Source organism: Tenrec ecaudatus, chromosome 17 (assembly GCF_050624435.1).
Source record: "Tenrec ecaudatus isolate mTenEca1 chromosome 17, mTenEca1.hap1, whole genome shotgun sequence".
In the NCBI taxonomy this organism is placed as follows: Eukaryota; Metazoa; Chordata; class Mammalia; order Afrosoricida; family Tenrecidae; genus Tenrec; species Tenrec ecaudatus.
In genome coordinates this window covers 7,223,829-7,242,444 of record NC_134546.1, presented here as the reverse complement: position 1 = coordinate 7,242,444, position 18,616 = coordinate 7,223,829, and the positions used below count along the sequence as shown (strand labels likewise).

General features: G+C 42.6%; 1 protein-coding gene and 1 long non-coding RNA gene across 3 annotated transcripts in view; one reads left to right on the top strand and one right to left on the bottom strand.

Moving 5' to 3' along the window:
- LOC142430903 (uncharacterized) overlaps positions 1 to 18,616 on the top strand; it is a 121,986-nt gene that overhangs the window by 100,467 nt on the left and 2,903 nt on the right. The window contains exon 3 of the long non-coding RNA XR_012780674.1: positions 18,223 to 18,576. This is a non-coding gene — a long non-coding RNA (uncharacterized LOC142430903). The remainder of the gene's footprint in view (positions 1 to 18,222; positions 18,577 to 18,616) is intronic.
- Positions 3,402 to 18,616, bottom strand: part of PAPOLG (poly(A) polymerase gamma) — a 36,657-nt gene continuing 21,442 nt past the window's right edge. Inside the window, exons 10-22 of one of the 2 annotated variants that reach the window (XM_075535947.1) lie at positions 17,973 to 18,045; positions 16,802 to 16,922; positions 16,370 to 16,454; positions 15,974 to 16,027; positions 13,619 to 13,738; positions 13,189 to 13,298; positions 11,433 to 11,554; positions 10,945 to 11,120; positions 10,385 to 10,476; positions 10,058 to 10,299; positions 9,454 to 9,519; positions 9,193 to 9,249; positions 3,402 to 7,215 (exon numbers count right to left, since the gene is read on the bottom strand). In XM_075535947.1, coding sequence (XP_075392062.1) covers positions 7,117 to 7,215; positions 9,193 to 9,249; positions 9,454 to 9,519; positions 10,058 to 10,299; positions 10,385 to 10,476; positions 10,945 to 11,120; positions 11,433 to 11,554; positions 13,189 to 13,298; positions 13,619 to 13,738; positions 15,974 to 16,027; positions 16,370 to 16,454; positions 16,802 to 16,922; positions 17,973 to 18,045 — 1,417 coding nt within the window. In that variant the 3' untranslated portion in view covers positions 3,402 to 7,116. The remainder of the gene's footprint in view (positions 7,216 to 9,192; positions 9,250 to 9,453; positions 9,520 to 10,057; positions 10,300 to 10,384; positions 10,477 to 10,944; positions 11,121 to 11,432; positions 11,555 to 13,188; positions 13,299 to 13,618; positions 13,739 to 15,973; positions 16,028 to 16,369; positions 16,455 to 16,801; positions 16,923 to 17,972; positions 18,046 to 18,616) is intronic. The other variant, XM_075535948.1, reaches the window with a different exon arrangement.

Below are 18,616 nucleotides of genomic sequence, written 5' to 3'. Positions count from 1 at the left end.
TGTCAAAGACCCCGTCCCTGGGCCATATTGGGATGCTGGTAAGAGTTTATATACCAGAAACTTCCCACATTGGTGATTTATGGATCTCCACTGAGGTAATCTTGGCTGTTAGGCTATCTTGTCACTTTCCCATTTCAATGCTGTTCATTTTCTAGGGGTTGCTGAAACTCTTTAGTTAATTGAGGTCAACTGACCAACACCACTATTGGTCTGGAAAACAAAGCAAAATCAATACCATCCTAATTCTTCTTCTTTTGCTGTTGTTTGGTGCAAAAATGCTTTGTGGGTAAGAATTTTTTTTTTTAACATTTTATTAGGGGCTCATACAACTCTTATCACAATCCATACATATACATACATCAATTGTATAAAGCACATCCATACATTCCCCGCCCCATTCTCAAAGCATTTGCTCTCCACTTAAGCCCTTTGCATCAGGTCCTCTTTTTTTTTTCCCTCCCTTCCCGCTCCCCCCTCCCAATGTGCCCTTCCTAATTTATACATCGTTATTTTGTCGTATCTTGCCCTATCCGGAGTCTCCCTTCCCCCCTTCTCTGCTGTCCCTCTCCCAGGGAGGAGGTCACATGTGGATCCTTGTAATCAGTTCCCCCTTTCCAACCCACTCACCCTCCACTCTCCCAGCATCGTCCCTCACACCCTTGGTCCTGAAGGTATCATCCACCCTGGATTCCCTGTACCTCCAGCCCTCATATGCACCAGTGTCCAACCTCTGCCCTATCCAGCCCTGCAAGGTAGAATTCGGATCATGGTAGTTGGGGGGAGGAAGCATCCAGGACCCGGGGGAAAGCTGTGTTCTTCATCAGTACTACCTCACAATGGGTAAGAATTTTTCTTTGAAAGAAAGGGTTATTTTTATTTTCTATCATTCAATTTCTACACTTCATCTACTTCGAGGATTCATAGCACTTCTGTCCTTGCCGGTTATATTCAAGAATAAATAAAAGTGACTCGAGTCTGAGAGATGAACTTTTATGCTAAACACCAACCCTCCAGTGCAGGGTAATCAACGTCTTCTCTTATGAAACTTGTAAATTACATTACTTTTCAATTCCACAAACTTTTGAAGTGTCCTCATATGTGCATCTGTTTACTTAAGGGCCCTTGGTGGTGCTGTGAGGTAGATCTTGGGCAGCGAACTGCAAGGTGACTATTCAAACCCACCTGTCACTTCACGGCAGGAAGGGCTGTCTGCACTGTAGATTTACAGCCTGGGAGATACTATATAGGGTCGCTATGGCTTTGAGGATCGACTTGATGTATAGTACCTTGCTTGTCATCTTCTATCTGGGAGCCCTGGTAGGATAGTGGTTGATGTTTGGCTGCCACCTGTGAGGTCAGCAGTTTGAAACCAATGACTCCGGGGGAGAGAGATGAGGCTTTCTACTGCCCCCAAAGGGTTAGTCCCAGAAGCCCACAGCGGCAGTTCTGCTTTGTCCTATAGGGTCACCACCATGAATCAGAATGGACTCAAAGGCACTGAGGAACCCTGGTGTCATAGTGCATATGCTAAGACAGATGGGCTGCCAACTATAAGGTTAGCAGTTCAAAACTACCAACCACTTCTTTGGAGAAAAATGAAGCTTTCTACACCCATAAGTAGAGTCTCCGAAACCTACGGGGGAGTTCTACCCTGCCCTATAGGGTAGCCATGCATCAGAATTGACTCGATGGAACTGTTTGGTTTTGGTTATCATCTATCGAGGCGCCCATACACATGCAGGAAAAAGTAATATTGCTACTGTGATTTCGGCACATGTATGCGTGGGCTTATACCAGCTGTGTCTACACATATCTCTGTGGCTTCTGAATGGTTGGGGACACGTTCCCTCAGTAAAAAAACTACCTGTATTGCTCAGGCACCTTTAAAAAGGGGACAGAGGATACTTTCATGGCCTTGGAGAAAACTGAGGTTAGGGATAATAGCAAAATTTTAAACAAAACTCAAATGGACATCTTCCCAAATCATGGGAGCTTCGCGACAAATTTGTAATTGGAACGTTTCTGCGCAAGTTTTAGATGGATCAAGCATTTTAAGGAAAGCTGGCATGGCTTCAATGGAGGAAGACCAATGAAGGGAATGTGGCTGACGTCGAGAGGCGGAGCCAGACCGTAGTTACCAAGTGCTAGCCGCTGATGTTGGGACTCCATGTGGCTCAGCAGTTCCAAGTTAAAGCGAATGCCTCAGCAGTCAGTTCAATGGGTGCCCAAAGGCGGGTCTTTCCGTGGTCTTTGAAGCACACTGGAAGCCACTCGAGATGATCGCATGGAAGGAAACCTAATGTGTTTTCGATTCACCATAATGATCCAGGACAAATATCAGTCATGAGTGACTTCCAAGGGGATCTGCCAAGCCAGGTCAGTAACCGCTTGTGGGAGCAGAGGCCATCTTTCTCCCAAGAGGAGGGTTAGAGACAGGAACACTATCCTCCGAACTGTCCAGATCCAGATGCAAGAGGTTTTCTGATTATGTAGCAACACTGTAATTTACCCTCAAACAGTACTACTTACTTCAGGGTGCACAATCTGTTAGAATGCTCGTTAACATTTTCACACAGTGTGAGCCTGTGTTTAAGTCAGTGTAGGAAGTCAGTAGCACCTTCAGAAATCTACTCCAGGTTGGCCAGCAGTTGAGTTTGGAAGCCCACACTTCAAATGTAACTAGCTCTTTGTCACAGTTCAATCAACAGATTTGTCTATTTGGCTTCCAATTCAATGCCATTGAATTGATGCTGCCTATAGGACAGAGTAAACTTCCTCTGGGGGTTTCTGAAACGGTCAGTCTTCATGGGAATGGAAAGCCTACACGCGGTTCCCGTGGTTAAACAAGTAATTTTAAGGCATGTCAATGGAGGGAGGCATTGGCGCTCATTTCTAACTGTCCTTACGAGAAGTATAAGGATGGGGTGCTATGTGGATTGTCGAAACAATTTAAAAAATAAAACTTGCTTTTAAGGATGCAGTACACCCTGTAACCTGTACTTCTATGGGCAATATCTAAGGCTTAACTGCTAAATACACCTGTGCCTAGCCATGAGAAGTTGCTGGCTAGAAACTGTTGTGGACAAAAATTTGCCCTCACAAGTCTATCTCACTGAACCTTTGGCTGCGAATGTTCCGTTAATAAGGCTGATGTGTGTCCTAATCGACTAGATGGCACCTCACAAGTGTGGCAAAACTGAGCTTTGCTTTCTTACTTCATGGGCAGGAAGTTGTGGCAGTCGCCAATCTTTGCCAACTTTAATTACCGGGTACCAAGATCTGACCAGTAAAGCGAGCCAGAGTGGCAAGTAACTGGTTGCCAGTTTGAAAAATAACTAGGAAAGGTTTCTTTGCTACGCCCATTTCAATTATTCCCAAATAATAACATTCAAACACCAAAATTTATTTATCAAAGCAAGTTTATTTGATTATTGATTCCATAGTTAATGAGGTTTCAAAGTACAACTACGAGGTAGGACAATCCAAATAAAGGGCAGGAATAATCTGAGCCACACAAACATCTATCCAAGCAACGGCAGCTGCTTTCCTTTTACATAGTACTGCCGATTAACATAGCACCAGTTGTCTCACAAATATCCCAAGTCCTTCATAAGGCAATCTTGCGGATCTTTGCTAAAATGCAGCAAATAGTTGAAACACTACAGCAGCCTTAATGGTAATTGTATGTGCAGCTTGAGCGTAAAATTATGTGAGAAAGCTTATTTAAGAAAAAACAGAAAAGAAAATGATTTTTAAAAATCCAAAAAAGCTGAGTAGAATTATACAACCAAAAAAAGAAAAAACAGGAATTTGGGAAGGATCTGACCTTGAGTAAGTCTTATAAAAAATCCTAATCAAATAATTATCATCATTGAGATGTACTTCCTTCCATCACCGGCACTATTTTTTAATACTATCAGGACACAAGTCCTATGCTTTATAGGCAGATATTTTCACATACATAACTATCAAAAAAGGTATATTGTAAGCTACAGCTCTTCTATTTATCGGTGTTCAGTCTCTTAAGGCCTGAACCAGGACCTACGTGTGCACCTGAGGATGACCAAACTCAGTCATCTTTCTACACACGCCGATGCTTCGTTCTGAACCTCGGGGAGAAACTCAGTGTTCCAGACGAGTCCTCCACCAGGTTCCTTCACTAGTTAGGAGCCACACACAGTATGTTTCCAGAAATATCCTGCAGAAAAATCCCAGTGGAAGATTTTCCAACTAGTTCATCGTCATTCAATCCTGGACAGCTACGGTTCCTACCTTTTTTGAGGGTCACGAACTGCTGCAAAGAAAGGTATGAACTGCCCCCCCACCCCCAATGCAATATACACAACAAAAGCATTACTATGTACAATTTCAAGGGGTTCCCTAAGGGGCCAAGGCCCCCAAGTTAGGCACTCTTATTTTGAACTTGTTGATCCAGTAGCAATTACGTTCACTCCATACAACATTGCTATCTTAACTTAATTGTTCCCATGGTAAATTGCTATGAAAAATTTAGTCAATTGCTAATCTAAGACAAAGTTATTCATTCTCTTAAGCACCAACAGACTTAAAATTTATCCTCCTGTCGCGATTTTGGCAGGTTTTGTGCCATGTACCCGGTATTTGAAATTGGTTAGGTCCCGACAGTGTAAGCTAGCAGATCAACGTTTTCCTTGAGCTCTAGTCACTCAAAAACGAGCAGCTTAAAGGTTAATACCCTTGTGAAAATGAGCATGCATCTAAATTTTGAAGAACGGACAATGTGCCTGTATAAAACATATTTCTAGATAACAGTCTAACAGTCGAAAACAAACACCTGTACTAACACCTCCATCGCACAGCAGGTCTTCTCCTTTTACTTACGTGGAACTGGTATTGTGGATGACTCCGTCCTATGACAACAAAATATCATGAAAGTTTTCTACTGTCCAGGAGAGAAAACACTTCATTTCTGACTGAACCCACCAGGATTCTGATCATGCCCTCACCTATGTTGAATGGACCAACAACCTGAGAGAAATGACTAGCTTACAGCACAAGGGCTGAGCTCCCGGCTTTCTTGTCACAGAAAACGGCAGGACTAGCTCTAAAGCACCTGCTTGCGTAGTGTGCTGAAGCTGCCTGCACAGAAGATGCGCAGAGGCTCTGAGGACGGCTTCCGCAGCAGGGGCGGACAGCTGGCATATTAGCTTCACAGTGCAAACACATCAAATATATAAACTCAATCAAAGCCCTTATAATAGAACTTTTGAGCCAGCTGACATTTATTCAGTCCGTTCATCATCATTCAGTTTTGCGCAGAGTATTTGGCGAACAAACTCCAGAATACTTGAATCAAGGACAGCTTTACCAAGGGTTTCAACTTGGTCAGGGAACTTCATTTTTTTGCTTTTTGCTATGTATAAAAATGAAGACAGGAACAACCAATGTTGATCCTTGCTCTCTTTCCTTCTGAGAAGGATTTCCTTTGTGGAGACTCAGGAGGGAGGGAACCGAGGCAGGAATGGGAGGAGTCTGCTCTCTGACCCTCAGGCCCAGGGATTCCACTGCCAGGGGCTAGTGGAAGAGTCAGGCGGCTCCTGGACGCTGACCAGAGGTAGTGCAGGAGTACCGAAGTACACAACCAGACATCTTCCACCTCATTTTCAAAGGTGACATTGTGTGTTTCCCTACTGGGCTACTAAACGCTTGATGAAAGGAGCACCAGGTACTCTTTATTGGCATCCAGGGCTGTGCAACCTGTACATTTTCATTTTAAGAAGAATTCAAGCATAATCCATAGGTAAAAAATTAGACTAAATAGAGACAACAAAGGTTTTAAAGTTTTCTCTTTGAAAAGATGGTATCTTACAGTACATACAAAAATACTCTGAAAATACATATGACTTCACTTACAAAACACTGAATCAAACATTACAAGAATTACATGGTTATGGACTTGAATAAACTGAGCATGCATTCATGAAACTTAAAGATTAAGAAATGTGTTGAAAAAAAAATCAGTGTAAAAAAAAAAGACAATTCATAGTTAAATAAAAATTACAAAGGTCCTGAGCCAATTAATGGTTAGTAACAATGTTGGTAACAAACCCACTGCCTAGCTCCGCATGCCCAGCCCGTGGAGAAACTGTTTTACACTGTAGGGTTAGTAGCTGTCAGGAATTATCATGCCTCCGCTAACTTTGTACCTCAAAAATACAACTTTTTCATATTTAAGGGTATCTTATTGTTCATGCTGGAATGAGCTGCTTGTTGGTTAAAAAAAATACCAGTTAACTAACAAGAATGGCATGAGATAGGTTATGTAACAATTTCAACGTTCATTTACTGATTTTCAGTATTCTGGTTATATTTTGATTTTTAATAAAGATGCATTTCAGAGGCCTCCATAGGAGGCAAACTAGAAAGATATCATGATGCCCCATCCTCGTATGTAATCACTGGATGAATCCTCCCTGATAGCTGTGCACATTGTACAGAAACGCATACACACCCAAACATTTACAGATTCCATGTGCCAATCTGGAGAAATAATTTAAGTCAACAGAACAGACAATAAGGACATCTACATAAGGGAGCAAAGGCACCTGACACTCATCTGTCTCAGGTTTCACAAAGTGGCGTTGATGCTAAAGTCAATGTGCTGACAAATCACAAGACCTTTTTATGTGTGTGTGTTTTTTTCAACTTTTTTTAGCTCTACCCACTGATTATAACATAAAGCTAAGAAGGAAGGAAGGAAGGTGGGAAGGAAGAAAGGAGGCAGGAAGGAAGGAAAGGAGGGAGAAAGAAAGAAAACAGAAAGAGGGGGAAGTTCAGGACTTCTTTTATCAGTGGCCTCAAACTGGCTCTAACAGAAAAACCAGCACTGAAAATTAAGGCAGTAAAATCTCCAAACTCAAAGCCAAAATACTGTGAATGACAATAATGTGATGGCAGGTGGTCCTCAGAGAAGTGTATGTGGCTGTCAGTGAGAGGCAGGCGGCTACAGCACCTGCAGGTCAGGTGGTGAGCGTCACTCTCGTCATCTTAGGGATGACGACCACCGCGCTTACAAAGAGCAGCTGGCTCTCGGCCCCTTACTGACTGCATGTTCACTTAAGTGGGGAGGCGCTGCTTTTACCGATTAAGGGTCAGTCGGATGGAATTTTTGATGACACGGATGTTTTTTGCTGGAACTGGAGATGGTGAATCCGGTAGTTCCTTACTGGGTAGTCTCTAGTAGAGAAAAAGAGAAACCAAGAAGAAAACACATATCTGAGATAAAGGTCCACACACAGCATGGTACTAAATCCAACTACAAAATCAGTCACCAAACTTCCGAGTCTGCGGACTCCCTCTTCCTTTCCTGGATCACAGGCATCTTTGGGAACCTTCTGCCAAATCAAAGGTGAAGTGCAGAAGGTGTAAGGCAGGGCAGAGTGTGTGTGTGTAAAGGAAAAGAGGCCTTCCACTTGTGTATTGAGAAATGTATAAAGGTCCTCATTCGAGCCAGGCACTTGTCAGCAAGAAACAGGGAGAAGACAGTCAAGAGGACTCGGAGGAGCGAGGTGGGAGAAGTCATGTGTCAGAGAGAGACAGAGAGACAGAGACAGAGACAGAGGGAGGGAGGGAGGGAGGGAGAGAGAGAGAGAGAAAAGCTTAATATATGAAAATTGCATTCCTCAGTTTGTGTCTGCAGTGCCCTCAACAGAGAAGCACCTTGCAGTCACCAGCATGTGCAGTATTGAAGTCTGCAGGAAAACGGAGCATGCAGGCACGCCTGTGTGACGCGTTATGTAGACTGTTAGGAAGACGAGAAAGCAGAGTCTCAGCAACTCCGAAATACAGAGCTGCGTGATGGAAACAGTATGTGAATGTTTTGCCAAGGGATGACTGCAAAAATTAACTTTCCTCTAGTGTTATTTCTGCTACACAAATATCTATTATCATACTCACATCCATTAAAAAGGGATTATGTGTACCCAACTGCAATGACCGATGCACAATCCCCCACTCACCGCCCCAGAAACCTGGGTGAAGGGAGACAGCGGTCAGTGTAAGATATGAAAACAATAATCTATAATTTATCAAGGGGTCATGAGGATGAGAGGGGGGAAGGAGAAAAAAAAAGGAGCTGATACCAAAGGATCAAATAGAAAGGAAATGTTTAGAAATGATGTCAACATATGTAAAAATATGCTTGACACAAGTGATGTATGGAATGTAATAAGAGCTGTAAGAATCCCCAATAATTTGATTTAAAAAAAAGATGATGTGTATGTGTTTGAGGGTGGGGGGGATGTTCTAAAACTGATGGGATGATTATACAATTCTTCTTGGTATGGTTAAATGATTGAACTATTGAATTGTATGATATGTAAATTACGTGTCAATAAAACTGTTGGCGGGGGGGAAGGAAGGGGGCAAGAAAAAGAAATCTTATAATGCAGAATGATGTTTTCATCTAAACAGAGTGCAACTGACTCAACGTAGGTAACTGACTTTCAGAGCTACACAAGAGTTCTGTATTAGATGGCAGCTGGAAGAAAGTCTATGGAGAAGTCGCCATCCTACATGGCCAACACGGAATTATGACTGTGGGGTTAGACTTGGGTTTGAACTGCTTCTGTGTTGGGTGGTCTTTGACAAGTTGTATCTCAACTATCCTTAATTTCTTTCCTTATTTGTCAGATATTGATATTGCTGAAATTAAGTAAGATAGTGAATGAGAAGTACTTGGCACATATTACATTTAACAAATATGAATTCTTTAAGTATGCAAACTATCCAGCAGAGAATAGGACAGTGCAGCTGTAGGCGACACAGCCAAGTTCAGCCATTATTACCATTCTGACAGGCTGTTTTGGCTTACCCCTGTAACTTTTATCCCTAAGACAGTTTAATTAAAAGTTGATATTGTCATGTTATTAAACATCTCAAAGCTGTATTCTTCCATTATCATTCTAATAATACACCCAGGTTTCCTGTAACTCACTCTCTCATTACAAAGAGAAATTTCACAGGTTCTAGTGAAAGGTCTGGGGAGTGTCGGTTTTGTTTTCAAAGGGCCAAGGGCACTGGAGAAGGTGGCAGGGGAACAGGGGGTGCAGTGAGAGGCACATGATATTCTGATGTGTGAAAATAAACTCATGTGCACCTACAGGGTACAAATTTTACCTATAAATTTTACCTGTAAATAAGGCTACGTATTACCTTTTTGCGTGATGTATCAATAGTTGGAATAGGCATAGATTCTCCTTCAACGGTGTCCTAAGAGCAGAAGAATTATACAAAAATAAGAGCTTTCTTTTCTATAGATAAATGCTGTGGCCAGCATTAAATGCTTCCATGAAATAGAACAAAAGCAAAGCTCGACAGCGGATTGAGTTACTGAGCCACTGCCTCACAAGGTCTCACTCGGACGTAAGGCTCAGTCACGAGGCATGTTTGGGAGCACACAGCTAATGTATTTACCACTGCTTTTCTCTTCCTGGTTTCAGCAGCACGAGGGTCTTTAAAGGTTGACTCAATATGAAGAAGCTAAAATATCAACATGAAAATGAGTTATTATTACGCATTTCAGGGGGAGCCCCGCCCCCCAAATCCACAAAAACAAAAGCTCTATCAACTGGGAGACTAGGTAGTGATTAGCAAACCACTATAAACATGGGGTACTGGGCAGCGAATTTAAATTAGGTCCAATTCAACCAACCCCCTTAATTTCTATAGTTTAAGTGATCTTTATGGTGAGATCAATTCAGAGTGTAATTAAGATATAGCTTAACCCAAACTGACTAAGTATCAGTCATTTAAGTTATTACCACTGTTAAGTCTGTACAAGGCAGAGAAGCTGAGACCAGTCATTGAAGTTTCCAGACACAATGGAATTTGAATGCAGGCTGAAAGAACCGTAGGGAATGGGCACCGATCCCTGTGTCATTTGTAAGCAGCAAGGGCCCTGAGGCAGCCACAGGCAACTCTCAGCTTCTTTTGTGCTATTTTAACTTTTGATGCTATTTTCGTTTTGAAGGCGTTGTTTTACAAATCAACTACTGAATCAACACTAAAATTGCAGTACCTTTTTTTCTACCTCTTTCAACTTCGCAGAAGGCCCCTCTACGGATGGGGAAAGGGACGGCTGGGGGGTAATGCTCTTCTGGGGGGTAATGCTCTTCGTCACAGTTGATAGTCCACTGAGGTGTGGCTGGCCCTGGGCAGGGTTGTGGGGGGCTGGGATTCTAGGAATGACATTCCGTCCTACTACCGTCGGGATGGTGCACACAGCTGGGGGGGAGGCAGCTTTCACGGTGGAGTCAGCTTCTGGAAGGGGGAGGGAGGGCCTTTAGTCACCCAATCATATTGCAGAACTAGTAGAGGCATCACCACCAGCCAGGCAGACACCTACTTGCGCCAATGACTGGAATGGACAGTCCGTGGGCCGGCGGAGCCCTCGGGGGCTTCTTCTCGGTCACAGCGGCACCAGGCTCAGCACTGCTCCTAGTCAAAGCAATAACTGCCGTCATTCAAGTTCTGATTTAAACACGACTTACTGAAAACACCTTTAATTTGTAGTATTTCTTCTTTAAAGCACTTTAAAAAAAGGAACAAACACAATTTTGGCTATGTACTTCTCAGGAAGTTTGCATCACTAGGATTCTGTGTCCAGTAGCCTTAGCAGGCACGTAGTAAAGCACTCTGCCTTTTTTTTGGACGGAAGATCCAGTGAGAATTAACATGTAAACAGGAAGCCTGTGCATTTTTGTGTATGCATCTACACCCAGAGGCTCAGAAGCCTACCCTGGTCGCCCAGAGGGTTACAACCAACGGGTGACTATTTCTAAGCAGGAAACCAACCACCAACACCACCTTCCGACAAGGAAGAAAAGGCATCGAGGAAAAGTATGGAAGAGTCTCCATTGTGCCCACTTCAACCAGAGGCTGACCGGACAGCTCTGAAGTACAGACCTCTCTGCTTCTCCCCCAGGAGGACTGGCCGGCTTCGAAGGTCTGACCAAGGACACTGGAGAGTTACAAGGTGTTCCATTATCAGTGTCCCTGGAGCTATCCAAGGGACAGCCATCCAGCGACGGTCTTGTGGACTGAAGTCCACCCAAACTCCGACTTGCATCAGAAAGACTTTGCTGAAAGAAGGGAAAACTTATTAATTTCAAGAAGCAAAAGCGAATATAAAGAGGCAATCAATTTTGATGTTCGAGGGGGCATTAAAAAGTTTGTAGAAAAATTCCACTTCCTTCTAATTCCACAATATATGTGGAATGTCTTTTAAGACCAGTCAGTAAGATCTGAGTTCTGGATTTAATTTTCCTGCACACACCGTCCCCACGCAGCCCCACTTCTTTCTAATATGTCTGGGAGCTGTCAAGGACACAGTTGGCTCCAGGATCATCCATGTGAGTGGGACCATGCAGGAGAGTTGGAGAGTACAAGCTCACCTTTTTCTTCTTTTGAAGCATGTCTGCTGGAAGGTAGTAGTGAAGCTGTTTTTTCTTTACATGTGTGGCTTCAATTTTCATTCCCTCCTTTAGCATGTTTATATTGCTTGCTTGTCTGTAAACTGTGAAAATATAAGCTAATAGAAGACTACTTTCCGAACCAATGGCTGTCATGATTTATAGAAGCACACATCTCCGCTATGTCCCCATTACTTTACACACACTTATCACTCCCTAATGAACAAACACTACTTAAACATTTCCACATCACAATACTATTTGAAAATGGTCTCGGTTTTCTCTGTCTACTTGACTTCAAGACTTTCCCCAAATAAAATTTCATTAACAAAAAAAAACATATGAGAAAAACTTTCCAATTTTTTTGGTGTTATAATCTACAAAAGGCAATCATAATTAGCTGACCAAATCTAATTCTTAAACCAAAAATGTCCAAGCTGCAGTTCAAGCTTTACCTTCTCCAGTGAAGTTCTACCTCTGTAACTGACACCACCCACAGACGGTCAGACTTCAGACACCGTCTAGCAGTACACTCACACCGCACACACGGGGCAATGTAGTTTTACAGCCCTGATCATTCTGTGAGGAGCACACTCACAACTCTGCACCGTGACATTCCACACTTTGTAAAGAAACTCGCTTCATTAACCATCATCACACAAGCTGAAGCTGCTGCTAGCAGTGTTGACTAGGCAATGCTGCCTGTAACACAAGAGCACGATACCCAACCCTGTCCCATCTTCCTGATGCACGCGCCACTGCTGTGGCGACTGGCTAGTCCAGTTCATTGACAGTCTCCCTCTTTTTTCACTGGTCCAATGCTTCACCATCCATCACACGAATGAATGCATTTTAACTGTGAATGCCCAATTAAGAGTATAACCCCCCAAGGACAGAGATTACAGAGTCTTCCTGGACACAGCAACCTCTGCGAACTATGGTATCTCACTTCATCCTGTGGGGCTTCAGTCTATACATTGGTGACAGAACAGTGTATGAATCTCAATGAACATGGCTCAGGATTCTGCACTTGTCACAATAAATGTGAGGGGCAGTCCAAAATAATTCAGGAAACGTAGATGAACAAAACCGAAAGTACTTAATAGTGTGAATGCACCCTGATTCAAATGAACAAACTTCCATCTGTTAAGGTATTTCTGAAGGATGCTATCCAGGAACCAGCTACGAGACGCTCTCCTTGATTCTGACACAGAGCCAGCAAGCAGTACTGACTGGAATCTGCATTTCATACTGAGAACATAAGCAGCAACTGCGACTACAAACCCTAGCTGCACATGCACGGAAGATCACCTGCGACAGCTGCCTACTTTTCTTCCGTCCTCAAGCAGTTAATACACTCTACATGGCACCAAGACTCCCAAAGCATCCAGTGAAGCCTTCTCATCCCTGTTCCCAGACACCCTCAGTCCCAGACCCAGAAACAACCACTTCTGCCAGGTTTTCTTGATCTAGCCCTGTGTCCTCTGGCGACGGTCTGCACACCTTTCTTTGGTCCTTCGTGTCTTTCTACAAATGGTAGCACAGCCGATGCTCTGTCTTCCAACCCCTCTGCCCCAAGGATGTCATAGAAATTACTTAACAGCCACCTTAGTATTCTACAGTTATACAACACAAACAGACCAGTCATTTAAACAACGATGGAACTTGAGAAAATACAGCCGGCCAGATCTTAGTTAGAAGAGCCTGAGAACCACAGTCTATGATGAGAGAGTCTTACCTGTGTCCGTAAATGACTGGATATCGTATGTCAAGTCTATGTTAACACTTTCTGCATTTTCTACTCGCCGAAAAAGTATTCCCAGGAACCACATCGATACATACTTGTTGCTATAAAGGTAAAATATAAGGATTCCCATTAAGTTTTATAATTTTATATAAGCCACTCAATAACTAAAACTGGTTTAGTATATAAACATAAATACAATTCATAATGGCTTGGCCAAAGTCTTAAAGTGATATCTAAACAACGTTACACTATCCTGTGTTACGGCCTAGAGAAGAACTCACTGAATGTGACGTCACAGATGCTAAAGTGCTGCTGAGGCCTGAGGGCAACCAAACAGAATGCACTTAGTTTTCGTGAATCAAGCACATAATGTATTTACCCCATGAATGCGCCTAAGCAACACGTTTGTCAAGTTACTTACTTTTTATGGTGTTCTTTATTTCCTGGGAATGACTGGGGATTGACGTGAGCAAGAATAATAAATTCATTCCGTTCTAAATTTCCAACAAGGACGCGAATTTTAGATTCTACCAACCCGACCCTGAAATAAAAGAATTGAACAGGCTGTTTGTCTGTGTCCTTATTACAACTGGAAGCTACATTCACATACGCCAAACGTATGCTTTATATGTTCACATAAAAAATTCCGTCCAGCATTCTAGAAACTCTTTTTAAATGGCTATCCATGTAAACAATTTACTGAATTAGTGTTTGTCTGCTGTTCCTTTTTAAGAATTATTTTGCTTAATGCAAACCTGACTCTAAAATACCTTACCTTTGATTAAGACAATAAAGTAATCATGCTTTGAGAACAAACAAAACTGTTGGTTAATCTGGTCCTGAATCTGTTCCCACTTTCACCTTTTATGGTAACAAAACAGTTAATACTGGTGCGTAACAGGTTATAAAATCAAGTCTGATTTTCACAAAATTCATGCTAGACCTTGCATGTACAAAGGGATTTACTGAAATTGGATTAAATACTACTAACGTTGATAATACAATTCCATTCTCTACTTCAGAAAGATAATGGTTAGATACTCTTACTGACTTTATGAACTAGAAAGAATCCACAAGAATATTTTATTTGCTAAATACTTGAACAGGCTTACATATCTGTACGCATCATCAGCAAATATACACCAAACAGAATTATTTTCCAGTGCTACACAAGGGAGGTACTGACAAACTCTACACCAAGGGACAGGCAGCAAATATTTTAGGCTTTGTGAGACATGTAGTGTCACTGTTACACCTAGCCAACTCTGCCATGCTGCACAAAACATACAATAGAAAATATGTACACAAACAAGCACAACTGGTTCCACATGAAACTTTATAGATTGTAGTATTGCTGTTGACCCTTCATCTGGACGACAAATTAAACACTCCAGTGAAAAGGTTCTTTTAATTGCCTTTCACCCCTTGTAGCAAAAATAAGACTGAATTGTCATGTTTCACTTTTCCAGAAATCACACCAGAGGAAAGCAAAAATCAACTCTGGTGGTCTAACAGCTCCTGCCTGGCGGAGCCAGGCACGTGAACACAGACACGCTTCCATTCGCTCCCAGGGTAGGTGCTATGACACCGGGGAGGGACTAATCTGAAAGTCTGCCGTCTCAGTCTGTGGATCAATTCCATTATCTTTTCATTCCATCTCCCCACAAACTTTCTGCAGTACCTCCTCATGCATGCTTAGATGGGTTCAGTACACATGCCAAAGTAAGCCCTGAATGATCTGTGAGTGCCTGGGGCCTCACAGTTCAAGGAAACGCCCCAAACAACTGTGGGAAGACTGGCCTGCTCAGAGGCTGGTGGGAGTCGGAAGGCTCGAGATGGAGCGGAGCCCAGCATCTCCCTGCAAGTTGTTGCAAGGACACAAGTCACAGAGACAGGGGCGGTGGCCAAACTGTGGTGGTGGCGACTCCTTAACAGTGTAAACCTGAAGCTGAGTCTTGCCTCCTGGTGCCTCCTAAGGCGAAGCCTCTCCTTCCCACACCACAAATGCTTTTGTGGATATTCTATTGTCCAAAGTATGTGGTGCATACTTGAGGCCAAAGTGAATTCTGATGAAATAGGGCCCTTTGACCAAAAAATAATCCTATCTTGACAGAAGCTAAATATTCTGTAATCTTTCATGTTATCTCATGCCCTACATTAAAAAGGATTCTTGCCTCCCCTCCAAATACTTGATGAGGGAAAATATGAGCAAAAGGGGGGAGGGAGAACGTAGCAAAAGGAAGCTGGGTGTCAGATCCATTTACATGGCTTCGTTTTGCAAAATGACAATAAGGGATGATCATCTGCACATGTAGCCTTATATCCTATGTCACTCTTGATTCTCAAAAATAAATTTGATGTTGTTAAAACACTGATGGCTCCAGAGTAACACACAACAGTCCGAGGCATCATCTGAGAATTTGGACAATCAGTGAGAAAAATGGCAAAACATGCACACACCACTCCCACAGAGCGCCAAATGAGTTACCATCAAGTGACACCGACTCTCAGCAACCCCGTGTGCAGAGGAGAACTAGGCTCCAGCGGGCTTTCGTGGCGAAACCAAGAAGGTGGATTTCTACTCAGAGAGACCCTGTACTCCAAGAACTTTCCCCCTGGGCTTCTGAGGCTGTCGGCCATGAAGCAAGCCGAATGCCACCGCACCGCCAGTGCTGCTTCAACCTCTGTGCCACCAGGGTTCCTTTACAAGGCTCAGCATAATATAAATATACTTACACCACCATGCAATCAGTAGATTATGAAATATAAGTCTTACCACTCTAGATGGTTTTCTTCCGTCGATGCACTGGCAGTCAGGACGATGTAATGCCTGCGGAGAATTTCCAGACCACCAGAAAACAGACAAAAGCCAGAAACATTGTTAGGTCCTGCTTTCCAATCATTCCCATTTCTTCCCACCATGCTCCCAAAGGAGTAAAAGCGCATAAACATAGTTTATGAACATGAAAATAGGTTCTGATTGTCATAAAATTAGTTCTAGATCATACAATTAAAATTATACTCATTAATTCAAAAAACAAAAAACACTAACACTGTATCAGACACTAGAATTTAGAGTCTCATCACTTGAGATTTCCACACATCAACTGTACTACATGTTTACATTATTGTTCTCAATATACACACACACAAACTGCAAAATTTCCAATACCTATACTTTTGGAAAAAATATAGTGGCTCAAATAGTTTGGACCAATCTGATTTTCCTTGGAGAATTTCATCTGTGATTGTGAGACCTAAAGGAAACGAAAAGAAAAGGTTGCTTTGAAAACGGATCAGGGTATTGTTAATTCCTCAATATCCTACACCCCAAACTTCTAATCCCACCACATTCTCGAGTTTACACACACACACACACACTCTTGAATGTTGTTTCTTTGAACATAAAAATCCATTTCAACCACGCTGAGCTGGCTCCACTTTGGCCTTGATACCATATACGAGTTACTGAAAACACATACATGTGAAACATCTGAAGGGAACAGTAAGACAGTTATACACACACACGCTTACTACCAATTCATGTTACATAATGGTTGCCGATCTACCCTGGTTGAAATATGTAAAGGGCCAACATATTTACCTTGTTTAAATTCTTCTATCATTATTGTTCGAGTTGATGTGGACACATTAAATGTAGAATTCTGTTGTGGGTAGACGGGGGTGATTATGGGCATGAGGTGATACCTATCAGATAGATGCACCTGTGAAATCAGAAGCAGAGTAATTGATCTAGTCTTATTCAGTGCCCTCCCATCCCCAAGTGCATGAAGAGTATGGAATACATATTTAACGCTACATTTCCTTAATTCTAAGATATATTTTCCCCCTCCCCAACTAAAGGTATTTCTGAAGTCAAAAGCAAAGATAGATCAACAGGAAGATGATTTTCGGAGAAGCTGTTAGTTAATGGTCTGACTTACAGACAGCAATCTTGGAGAATAACGGAAATCCAGTCACATGGTGGCAGAAAGCATTATCTAGTGCACAGGTTTCCAGTGTGTCTAGTTAACAGATGACTTTCCAGACTCAGAGAGAAACGAACACTGACTCACAATCAAAAAAAGTAGTAATAATACAGGATTGACTTACAGTGGCCTGGAACACCAAATCTGCTGTTAAGTTCCAATGGAAAGAAACCTTTTATGTATAACTATTTGTTAGTTTTTCTTTTTTAAATAGTTCAAGGTTTTTTGGATTTCTGCCCTTGTGAAACTTCTGTTTGGGTCCTTTGTCCACCTCCTTAGTGGGCAGTTTGTTTTTCTTATTGTATGCTTGCAAAGTATTGTAGATTTTAGTAATAAGGCCTTTGTCTGATGTGACATTGCTAAAGATGTTTTCCCAGTCTGTGGGCTCTCTTATTACTCTCTTGGTGAATTCTTTCGATGTACACAGGTGTTTTATCTTCAGTACATCCCACTTGTCAGTTTGCGACTCCTTTGTATTTGTGTCCTTCCTTTTGAATTGGGCTACTTTTGAGGGGTTTAGGTTGTATCTCAGATGGACAGGGTTTCATAACGCATTGTGACATTCCAGTACATGCACTCTCTCATCTAGTTTTCACTATGGTAATTTTTAAGGACCTAACATTTGAGTCAGACTGGAGATCCAGGTGCACTGAAAACCAGCAGAGGGAGGGAAAGGCGTAGCCCACAGAGAAAGAAAAGCTCAGACAGGAGGGGTTCTCTCTAGAATACACGAGACACGCATCCCTTTCCTAAAGGTTTAATGAAACCACTTAGAAAGTCACATACCCGCGGGTCCCAGATGGGCAGATTCAAATGGCCGTCTTCTGGTTGCTTCAGCAGCACAGGATTCGGCCATTCCCTAGCAATGAAAAGGCAGAGTCACACAGGACCTCCCTTCTGGCTTTATGAAGCATTAAGGCAGCACATTGTGTTCCTATCTTTGAGTTTGGGCTACTTGCTATCTTTCAAAGAGCAGAGAGGGAAAGAAGTATAGAAAGACAAAGCCACTGGTTTGACGGCAGTGTTTCTTCCACAGGGCAGACGGCTTTGCCCATGAAAGCCAACACTGTCGAGTCATTTCAACTTTCAGCAACCCAATGGAAGCAGGAAAAACTGTCCTAGAGTCTCTGAAGGTCACGGTCTTTACAAAAGCAGACAGTCTCATCGTCTCGTAGGTTCAAACCTGCGGCTACCAGGACTCTGACTTTGTCCGTCTGTCTTATTTTGGCTGCTTGGCACACGCACCCACTAGTAGCTAGTAACTGGACGAACCAGGCGTGCTGTGAGGACTCCCCAGGGTAGGAGCCCACGCGCTGAGCCCCGGAGGAAAGCTCCAGCTGGCTGTCCTACTCTTGCCTCACAGTTGCCAAGGTTTTCAACTTGAAAAAAGGTAAGTTTACACAAAGCCCTTAAATTACCAAATACATTTA